Raw genomic sequence first — 11,699 nt, forward strand, 5'->3', positions numbered from 1 at the left:
CGTGTCTCCCAGAGAATTCTTCATGGAACAACAAACTTTATTAAATAGATTGACTTTAGAATATGATCTTAGAATCTAGGTGCCCTTTAATATGATAAGCAAAATTTTATTTTATTTAAAAATGTTTTAAATTTCAATCAGAGTTAGTTTTGTTGAGTCCAAAGAATATGTACAGAGGCAAAGCTGTATGTATATAGTGCGTGTGTTTATTTCAAATAAACACACAAATGCCTATGAACATAAACACAAACTCACTTTTTAAAAAATCTTATCTGAGTATAGTTGGTGACAAGGTTAGAGTAGTTTCAGGTGAACACCATAGTGATTCAATTTCTCTCTTCATTATGTGGTGCACACCACAAATGTAGCTGCCGTCTGTCATCATACAAACCCGTAACAATATCACTGACTATTTTCCATACCCTGTGCCTTTTTCCCCCAAGACTCACTCATTCCATAACTGGAAACCTATATCTCCCATTGCCCTTCACCCATTCTGCCCATCCCCCCACGTCCCATCAGGCAAACCATGACTTTTTTCTCTGTATTTATAGATCTCATTCTGTTTTCGTGTGTGTATTTGCTTATTCATTTAAAATTTTTTCTAAATTTTATTTATTTTTGAGAGAGAAGTGTGGGGAGAGGCTGAGAGAGATGGAAAGACAGAGAATACCAAGAACTTCCTGTCACCACAGGGCCTGATATGGGGGATTGAACTCACAAAACGTCAGATCATGACCTGAGTCAAAATCAAGAGTCAGATCCTTAACCGACTGAGCCATCCAGGCACCCGATATTGATTCATATTAAATGCAAGCTCGTGTATAATCTCCTATTTTATCTTGAAAGCAAACTTAAGAGAAAGTTGAAGAGTATAGCTATTAAAAGAATAAATGTTTGAATTAACAGGCACTTAAAAGAATATAGATGTGTAGACACAAAGATTTAAAGTAAATGATAGACATATGTTTAAATGATGAGTTGCTTTTCCTGTCATCATGCCTCATAGATGTCAAAATCTGAAACATGTTTACATTTATGCCCAGAGAAATTCTCTACCAGCTAAAGAGGATGAAAATCTGTAAATTGATTTTATTTCCACTTCTACTTAAAGATGCGATTACAATGCAAAACGCCTTTACCCAGGGGAAACTAAGTGAATGAAGGGAGAAGCTTAATCTCAGATACTTAACAAAATTTCATTGGAACAATATTTGTATTCAAGTCCTAATGCTAATGTAAAATAACTACATTAATGTTTTAAAATGCATTTATGTTCTTACATCCTGTGGTTCTCATTGGTCTAAAATGAAAATGATTGCAAGACTTGATTTCTTCTCAAAGCTACATGGAAGAATCTGTTTACTTTTCTATTCCAAGCTCATATTATACTGCAAAAAAAATCTCAATATATTTCATATAATTTGAAAATTCTTTTTTTTTAATTTTTTTTTTTTTATTTCTAGGAGAGAGAGAGAGAGAGACAGCGTGAGCAGGGGAGGGTCAGAGAGAGAGGGAGTCACAGACTCTGAAACAGGCTCCAGGCTCTGAGCTGGCAGTCAGCACAGAGCCCGACGCGGGGCTCGAACCCACGAACCGTGAGATCATGACCTAAGTGAAAGTCGGACGCTTAACTGACTAAGCCACCCAAGCGCCCCTAAAAATTCTTTACAAAGAAGGGATAAATGGCAGCTCTTAATTGTGATGTAGTATGAAATTCCTGTGTTTGCAAATGTGTCATGAAGTCAAGGTATATAATGCTCAGGGTTGATATAAAGGAACTTCATTATCCTCCCTGTTGAAAAAGAAAACAGGAATATTCTGTATACAACAGGGTAGTGTCTCCACCACAGCCAACAGTTTGGAGATCCAAGGGGACTAATCCAGACAGACTGCTCAGTCCAAGACTTTGGAGAAACGTTGACATTAGGGTTGGGATTAGGTGCTGGGAAGTCTGAACCCTGAGAGCAGCAGAGTTCACGAGGAAGGGAGTAATCGACACTGAATCACTCGGTTGTAACCTGGTCTATCGGGAACACAGAATCTCCAAGAAAACTTTCCTTAGTCTCCAGACCGGTGTCCCCAGGGAAATCATGGTGCTCCAAAGAGGATCAGGAGGGAAGCGTGGCTCATGAATAGACAGAGGAAACTATATAAATATGTCCTGTGCACAGTCCCTCTGCTTGTGCCACCTTGGGCTGATGGGAACTGGTTGTTTATTCGGAGTCCAAAGCTTGGCTGGGAGACTCATGTTAGCCTCCTTCCTGTCATTTTGTGTGGGGACAGAGTTTAGTCACCACCAATAACCATCTGGAAGGAATTCAGACTGCCACACGGAGACCTCTCCTTCAGAGCTCCCAGCCAGGTGAGTCTGAGAGCCACGCATAACCTTCAGGAAAGGCTCAGAGAGAATCAACACCAGGTGTATTTACCTGAGGTCACCACCCAGCCCTCAGCCGAGCCCAGAACCTAGAGATCTCTATGGTCACTTGCTTGCCTGACCGTGCCATTCTGAAAACCTACAGGGAACAAGGTCAGGGAAGGCCTTGCTCCATTGGTACTTGCCTTATCTGGTGGAGTCGTGGTAGAATGAAATAAGCGTGTGTGGTGTAGAGCCTCACGGAGAAATCTTATGAAGATGGTGACTTAGAGCCAGATGGTTGCCAGGGTGTGTGCAGAATTTCATAGAGCAAGGTCTGAACAGACCTTTGGGTGTTGTGCAAACCAGAAACAGGACCAGAGTGTGCTCTCTACTCTTGTTGAAAAAGAGGTGACAACACAAACTCCAGGAAAAACAAAGATGCCTCATCTGAAAAGTGAAGGGCACTTGTCCACCTTCTCTAAGATCACAGGACATCCAATTGGTTACATAAATACAAAATGGGGCCAGAAAAAGCAAGTCTCTTACTGCTCCATTATGTCCTGCCCAACTTTTGCTGGCCTTTGCATATTTCCTGTGCTGAAGTGTTGATTTATTCCCTTAGCACACTTTTCTCTTGGAGCATTCAGTCTGTAAGGCGATCAACACCCTGAAGATCCCACTAATTTTGTCTCCTGATCGAATTTAATTTTGCTCCTTATTATTTGTGCTGGACATCAAGGAGGTAACAAGAGTTGGAATGTTGTCAGAACCAGGGAGGCTCTTTCTTCTTCACAGGCCCTCAGGTTTCAGAGACCATGTGAAACATCAGATCTTCTGTGCCCCTTCAATTTCATTTCACTCTCTTACTCCTCTCTCTCTCTGTGTCTCTCTCTGTCTGTCTCTCTCTGTCTTTGTCTCTCTCCCTCTGTTTTTGAGCAGATTGTTTGTATTTCTTTAAATATAGGAAAGAAAATGAGCATGCCAATCTGACTTGTCAATCTTATTTGTTCATGGGAAGCTTCCTCATCAGAATTTCAGGTACCATTTTAACATTGTTTGCTGGAATGATAATGGATCTGGGCAGGTTTACTTACATCCACTCCGAGCTTAATTGTTGGGGCTGGGGCTGAGAAGTCATAGTAAAAAAACAGCCCAGGGAGCACTCATGTGAAGTGTGTGTGTGTGTGTGTGTGTATACACGCGCGTGCACGCGTGTGTGCCTTGTGGAATGAGATCCATCCTCAGAGCAGGGGACGCAGTCTAATATATTCCAAGGTGATTCTTATAATACAGAAGCCAGAACTCAATCAACATATTGTAAGAGGCTCCCATGTCAATTTACAGGAGACTCTGCAGGTAGATGCTAAAATGCAAGCAGTACATAGTGTGGCTAAGTGACTCCTTTCTCTTGAAGGGGAACCAGCAGCGAGGTCACTTATTCTTTTGAAATGGCCTGACACCATCCCTGATCTCTCTCCTGCCCATTCCCCTTCCCACACATGCTTCCTGTTTTGGACTCCAATAGCTCAAAGTAGTATCATCCCCAGGGCTTCTCCAGAGGCCATTTCCTCTGCCAGCACACACCCCCCCAGACATGCTCATGGCTCCTGCCCTTTCTCCCTGCAGGTCTCTGTTCAAATGTCACCTTGTTTACTGGTCTTGACCAAATACCGATTACAAAATTACACTCATATCCACGCTCTCCTTTATATCTACTTTTATTGTCTTCATAGCACTTGACACCCTCTGATGTCTTATTAATATTTTTATTTGTTTCCATCCATTCTCCATCACTGGACTATAGTGGCTTTTGGTTTTCAGTATCCCGTGCTCATTGCCTAGACAATGCCTGGAACATGTTTGGCACTCGGTACATATTCCTCCAATACAGGAAAGATAGTCCTGGTAAAACATGAAAACTCTTGACCTCTGCTGGGGAGTGTGACAATGAGACCAAAATACCTAATCTGAGATGAAACGGGAAGGAATCTCTGCAAAGGGACAATCCTTTTGACACAAAAGGACAAGATACTGAAATGAACTTCTCGACTGGACAATATAAATGGTAGCATTTCAACCATGTGAGAAATCTGTTCATGTGAAAATTAATAGTATCCTTTCCCTCCTTCTGGAGTTCAGTGCAACTCCATGGAACCAGGAAATATTACACAGGTACCAAAATTTCTTCTTCTGGGATTTTCAGACGAACCAGAACTACAGCCCCTCATATTTGGGCTCTTCCTCTCCATGTTCCTGATCACTGTGTTAGGGAACCTGCTCATCATCCTGGCTGTTGGCTCTGACTCCCACCTCCACACGCCCATGTACTTCTTCCTCTCCAACCTGTCCTTTGTGGACATCTGCTTCACCTCCACCACCGTCCCCAAGATGCTCCTAAACATTCAGACTCAGAGCAAAGTCATAACCTATGAGGACTGCATCACACAGATGAACTTTTTCTTAGTCTTTTCAGGGATGGATAACTTTCTCCTGGCTGTGATGGCCTATGACAGGTTTGTGGCCATCTGCCACCCCCTACACTACATGGTCATCATGAACCCCCGGCTCTGTGGGCGGCTGGTTCTGGTGTCCTGGGTCACGAGTGTCTTGCATTCCTTGTTACAAACCTCAGTGGTGTTGCGTCTGTCCTTCTGCACAGAGGTGGAAATCCCCCACTTTTTCTGTGAACTCAATCAGATGATCCAACTTGCCTGTTCTGACACCTTTCTCAATAACTTGGTGATGTATCTTGCAGCTATGCTGCTGGGGTGTGGTCTGCTTGCTGGGATCCTTTACTCGTATTCTAAGATAGTTTCCACCATAATCAGGATCTCGTCAGCTCAGGGCAAGTATAAAGCATTTTCCACCTGTGCATCTCACCTCTCGGTTGTCGCCTTATTTTATTGTACCAGCCTAGGAGTGTACCTTAGCTCCGCTGCTACCCAGAGCTCCCACTCAGATGCAACAGCCTCGGTGATGTACACGGTGATCACACCCATGCTGAACCCCTTCATCTACAGCCTGAGGAACAAAGACATAAAGAGGGCTCTGAAAAGAATCATTGGGGTGCCAGTGATGTGAGGTCTAACCATCCAAGGGCTGAAGACATGCTTATGATTTCAGGGCTCAAATCCTCAGAGCCAGGAATTCCTATTCTTCAATCAGCCTGTGGAAGCAGAATCTGCTCCTTCTCCTTCTATTTATTTCTTGGAATTTCAGTTTGTTTGATCAACTTCTCTATACATTTAAATACTCGCTTCATTAAAGCTTCTGCTGTGGCTGAAATAGAGACAGTTTCCCCTTTGTCTATTTTCACATGCCTGCAATGTTTTCCCCAATCTTGGACAAAAAAATGCCTAAAACTTCTGTAGCTTACAGGGGACTAGTTGGATTTCTTAAAATTAATTTCATTCCAAATGACTTATACCATGCCAAGTAAATTTCCCCTAGATTTCCTGAGAGCATTATCATGTGTTATATTCTTCATATGGAATAAAGCTACACTTGGTCAGTAAGCCATTTCCATAATTTTATTGTATAGGAGAATACAAAACCACAGTTTCCACCTTGATTCTGTCAGTCTTTTACTTCACTTCCTTTACTACTCTACCTGACGATGTGGACTCTAACATTGTTCCGTTTAAGCCTCAGACTATTGACACCTTGCTCTGGCTAAGAAATCCCAAGCCCTCATCTGCGCCCATGTGCTTCCGGACATTCCCACAGATCTTTCCATGACCTCAGCCTGTGCTGTGGCTGCAACAGCCTTTGGGTTCTCATTGTGATTGCAAGACACATATCAGCAACATTGGTCAGAGACCTTTAAAAACACAAGGTTTATTACTCATATAAGCAGGAGGGCATATGGGATGTTCAAAAGCCATTCAGGGAGGTCTCAGAAGGGGAGAGAGAGTTCAAGAGGAAGAGAGAGAGAGAGTCACTGAGGGATCTGGCTTTATTAAGACCCATGGCCAGGATGGCTAGGTGTTTGAGGATTCATTTTACTGGAGAATTTTATTGAGTAGAATTTGTGTGCTGAAGGGGAAAAGCTGATTCACTGATGTGTCAGTATCTAGTATATAAAGGGTTTTCTGAAGAGGTACTTCACGACTGGGGGTAGCTTATCTGGTAATTGTGTAACACATCTGACAATATGTTTATTCAACATGGTTGTGTTTGAAATAGATCCCTAAGAAAGTAATGCTTCATTACAGTCACTTGATCTAAACATGCGTTATGCTTTGTAAGTGGTCTCTTGGTTTTATTCTGTTATTCAGCTCGGGGTCCAGAAAGCCTACAATAGCCACCAGGAAAACCTGATTAACAAATACGTATCTCCCAGTGGAATGTACTTAGAAAGACACATTTGAATAAATAGATAAACCTGATATGTTCTTAGTGTCAGCATTACCATCAATATGAGAAGGCAAAATTTCAAAACACTCATTTTGTTACACACAAAATATTTCTCTCATTTTTTTTTTAAACCACAGTTCATGCTATGCATCTATTTATTGAAGCAGGAAGACGGTGTTCACAACTGAGGGAGTTTATTCATTGAGGTGCAGGGTTGCTTAGTGTCTTCTATGTTTTATCACTGAATTATCTTCCAGTTTCTGCTTGAAAACTTCTAATGCGATCTGTTCATACGATTCTTTCCACGGTTACGTGAAATAACGTCCTCTTCCTAATATATGTCACAAAGCCTCCGGGATGGCGAATGAACAGAATCAGCACCATCTATATAATACCTTTTTTCTGCTCTGAAATCTCTTCCACCTGCATGACCAGAGCATGCTTCACACAGGAAACTGGAGGCCCTGCTAGTCGTGTGGTTCAGGGTCCCCAGTACTTCTGCACAAATGAGCATGAACTTCAAAGTCTCCCAGGCTGATTAGCAGCCCTGTTCAGTAGGCTACATTAACCTTCTTTGCTATAAGAAATAACATATTACAGGTACTGGAGATTAGGATGTGGATATATTTGAGACAGTCTCATTCTATTTACTGTAAAGGCTTTTTCATAAAGGCATTATTTTGGTCACTTATCAAAGCAATAAACACAGATTTTACACCACCTGAAGGATGAGCGAATTATTAAAGGAACTATTCTTTCAAAATTACATGCACGTGATGACAATATTCGATGCAGGAGACTTAAAACTACCTACACACATCTCTAACACAGGATCATCTTCTTGCAAAACAAAAAGTGGTCCACAGACCCAGACCTGCACTTCCATATCACGCAAAAATGCAGAGTCTCTGGGCCACTTAGGGCGTGTGATAAAATTTTGCATTTGTAGTAGGATTTGTGTGGATTCACAGGCACATTGAAGTTGGAGAGATACTGGTCTAGCTGGGTTTCTCACCTTATATGGTTGATGTTTGTGGCAGGATAACAGTATTTTGGGGGTGCTTTCCTTTCCGTTGTGAGTGTTTGGCAGCACCCCCTTCAGAGTTTGCCAGACATCCCAGGGGGAATTCATTTCTGGCTGAGAACCACTGCCTCAAGTTTGAGAGCTGGAAGCATCCTGACAGAATGCAACTCAAGGGACACCACGTACTCAGATACTAAATTTGGACAGAAGACCAGACACTGCCCAGCACCGTTTATACATTGTAGAATGGAGTTCATAACTATACTTCCTCGGGGATGTTTATAAAGATTAAATCAAAACTCCCTATGAGACGTTAAGCTCACACAAAGAGATCTAAAAACATCTGTTATATTTACCCGCCATTTTCTAACAAATGACCAAATGACAGCTTTTAACTTGTTATGAAACAAGTGACAGAAAGTGTCTTGAAGCCAATCTGGGTAGTACCCAAGGTTTATTATCAGAAGTCACTTCTCTGCTTTATTAAGAAGAGCAGTAGACACTGGTTCTCCTCATTGGCTCAGTCAGTTGATCTTCTGTCTCTTGATTAAGGCTTAGGACAGGACCCCATGGTTACGGAATGGAATCCCCAGATTGCTTCTGCACTGAGCGTGGATTCTGCTTGGGATTCTCTCTCTCCTCTTTCTCTGACTCTCTCAAAATAAATAAATCACATTTAAAAAGATTCTCTTTGTCCCTCTCTCCCTCCCCTCCTCTCCCCCATCATGCCTCCTCTTCCCATCTCTCAAAAACAGACAGACAGACAGACAGCTGGGTCCCTGGACAACTGGAAATGATACAGCTGGGTCCTTAAGACAGTCAAAGCTTGGAAGATAAAGAGAACTAAGCCAGGTGGGTTTCTACATCTTAGACTTGAAGAAAAGTATATCTGAGCCGACATAAGGTAGTAGAAGATTTACACATCAGGAAGGGGACAAGTTCAGGGAAAAGGGGAGGGGGGAGGAAGAACTGGATTCATTTGATCTCCGACCTAGTCTTTTGGGAACCAAGATTCATTAGGAAAAAATACTTATGTCCAGAGCAGTTTTCCACTTGGGAATATGAGATTAGAGGCAAGAGGGAAATGTGCCTAATGAGCAGATACAGGGAGCTAAAAATTCCTACTGGTCTCCTGTCTGTCAACCTGTGTGACCTTGGACAGGAAGGGACATGGGTTTTCTCTGTTCTTCCAGGTTCTAATTCTTGCTGGGGGCCCATGCTTTACTCCTTCCTGCTGCCTCAGCTGAGAACAGAGCTTTAATTCCTATCATCTGCAGTCCAAAGAGGCATTCAAACTTCACAAAGAGACCTTGTCAGACATCCCAGGCAGGTGAGTCCAACAGCCCATGGATGATAAGTCAGAGAGAATGGAAGCCAAGATCATTAACTTGTCTTCACCTGAGACCCAATTCAACTTAGTGCAGGACAACTCATCACTATGTTCATTTGTTTGATTGATTAAGTAATGTATTTATTCAGTGGCTGTATCAATTTTACAGAGTGAATGCTCACGCTTTCGTTGATCTTTCATATTCCATTTCATTAAATTACTATTAGAGCAACGGCAGTTTATTTTACCTCATGGTCTCTCAGGAAGCACACGAGTTTATTAAATAATTGCTCTGCCTCATCCATTTCATTCCCCCCACTCTCTCCCTCTCTGTCTGCTGAACAGACTTTTTTATGTTGGTGTAAATCACAGCAGAAAGTTGCCATTCCAGTGTGGAGCTTCAGATTCATTTGTCCACGGAAGGCTTACGAATTGGCATTTCTGGGAACCATTTATATACTTGGCAGGGAAAAGATCGCTGATCTGGCCTACTTGGCTTGTATCCATTCCCAGCATAACTGGGATGGTGGAGTCTATAAAGACAGGGAAATACACAAGCCAGGAGGCCATGGTATCCTGTGATTTGTAGAGGGTGAACAGTCCTCAAAAAAGGGGTCAGGACTCTGAAATCCCAAGGTGACACAACAGAGGGGCCCGAACTTAATCAAGAGAAAGCACCAAGAAGCAATCTGTGTTAACTCATGGGATGCCATGGTAGCATGATGAATACAGAGGGAGAGGTAGTGTAGACAAGGACATCCTTGTGCCTTGAGGTCACAGTTGTACCAGAGAGGCCACTTTGCTCCTCACATGTGTGACAGCATCTGTCATCAGTCTCCCTCAGGCTCATTCTCCTTGAAGCACTGGCTTTGCTTTTTGACTTGAACTTTTGAAACAAGTACTTCCCTTGGGGCCTTTGTACTGGCCATTCCCTTTCCCAGGTAAAAGCTTTCCACATAATCCTGCATCCACCTATCTGTTTTTTATAAGGTCTGTGTTCCAATGTCACCTTGTTTGCAGAATTTGCCTAAATACCCACTAAAATAGAACGCCCTATTTGCTCCTTCTTTTATTCCTATTTGTTTTCCTTCATAGCACCCCTCACCATCTGAAAAATTATAGAATTCTCTTATTTGCTTATATATTTTTTTCTCCACGATTGTAGGAACTTTTGTTCTTCACCACCCTATACTCATTGCATAGATAGTCCCCAAAACATGGTCAGCACTCAATTTATAATATCTCAGGAAAATTATAAAGTATATAATTTCTTACAGACGAAGCTTTAAAAACTACATCAATGTGGCTGAAGGAATCCCCTAAAGCGGCCATAGGAATCCCCTAAAGGAAACCATATCTATATACAACATATTTAAATGAATATGTGGGGCACCTGGGTAGCTTAGTCTTGTAAGCATCCAACTCTTGATTTTGGCTCAGGTCTCCACCATAAGCCAACATTTTGGAGATCCAAAGGATCTAATCCAGACTGATTGCTTAGTCCTAGACTTTAGGGTAATGTTGAAATCAGGGATGGGATTAGGTGCTGGGATATTTGAACTCTGGAAGCAACAGAGGTCATGAAGTAGGGTATTCAACACTGGGGTCATGCGGTTATAACCTGGTTTATTGGGAACACAGAATCTCCAGGAAATCTTTCTTTGTGTCCACACCAGTGCTGCCCAGGGAAATTGTGTGCTGTAGGCTGGAGAAGCAGGAGGGAAACATGTCTCACGAACAGACAAAGGAAACTATAAATATCTCCTCTGTGCAGTCCTTCTGCCTGTGTCACTGGGGGTGATGGGACCTGTTGTTGCTTCTAGAGTCCAAAGCTCAGCTGGATGACTCATGCTAGCCTCCTTCCAGCCATCTTTTGTGGGGAGAGAGTTTAGTTGCCACCAATAACCATCCAGGAGGAATTCAGACAGCCACAGGGAGACCTCTCCCTCCGAGAGCCCAGCCATGTGATTCCGAGAGCCCAGCAGGTCCTTCAGGAAAGGGTCAGAGAGAATCAACAGCAGGTGTGTTTACCTAAATCACCTGAAAGCCACCAGCCTAGCCCAGAACCTGGAGATTTCTGTGGTCATCTGCTTGCCTGACCATGCCATTCTGAAAACCTACAGTGAACAAGGTCAGTGAAGGCCCTCGATCCTTTGGTTCTTGCCTTATAAAGGTGTAGTTACAGACGAGTGAAATAAGTGTGTGGTGTAAGGGCCTCAGGCACAAATCTTATGAATATGGTGATTTAGAGCCCAGGACTGTCACAGTGTTTGCAGAATTTTGCAGAGCAAGGTCTGAACAGACCAGAAACATGACCAGAGTGTGCTCACTCCTCTTGTCAAAATAGAGGTCACAACACAAAGTCCAGAAAAACAAAGAAAAGATGCCACAGCTGAAAAGCGAAAGGGACTCGTCCCATGTTCTCTAAGATCACAGAATATTCAACTGGTCACATAAATATGAAATAGGCACAGAAAAAAACAAGTTTCCTACTACTTCATTATAACCTACTCAACTTTTGCTGTACTTTGCATATTTCCTGTGCTGAAGTGTTGGTTTATTCCCTTAGCACACTTTTCTCTTGGAGCATTCACTCTGTAAGGCAATCAACACCCTTAGCATCCCAC

The 11,699-nt window shown here is 42.6% G+C and overlaps 1 protein-coding gene across 1 annotated transcript; it reads left to right on the forward strand.

The window, feature by feature from the left end:
* The first annotated feature begins 4,504 nt into the window (after positions 1–4,504).
* Positions 4,505–5,443, forward strand: LOC144237863 (olfactory receptor-like protein OLF4). The gene has a single exon (XM_077771590.1). It carries the CDS (start codon positions 4,511–4,513, stop codon positions 5,441–5,443), a length of 933 nt encoding a protein of 310 aa, XP_077627716.1. The 5' UTR covers positions 4,505–4,510.
* The last annotated feature ends 6,256 nt before the right edge of the window (positions 5,444–11,699 follow it).

The sequence above is a fragment of the Crocuta crocuta genome, unplaced genomic scaffold (genome assembly GCF_008692635.1).
Source record: "Crocuta crocuta isolate KB4526 unplaced genomic scaffold, BGI_CrCroc_1.0 scaffold755, whole genome shotgun sequence".
Taxonomy (NCBI): domain Eukaryota; kingdom Metazoa; phylum Chordata; class Mammalia; order Carnivora; family Hyaenidae; genus Crocuta; species Crocuta crocuta.

Coding starts and splice junctions, on each gene's coding strand:
- LOC144237863 (XM_077771590.1), top strand. CDS start 4,511: ATGGAACCAGGAAATATTACACAGGTACCAAAATTTCTTCTTCTGGGA.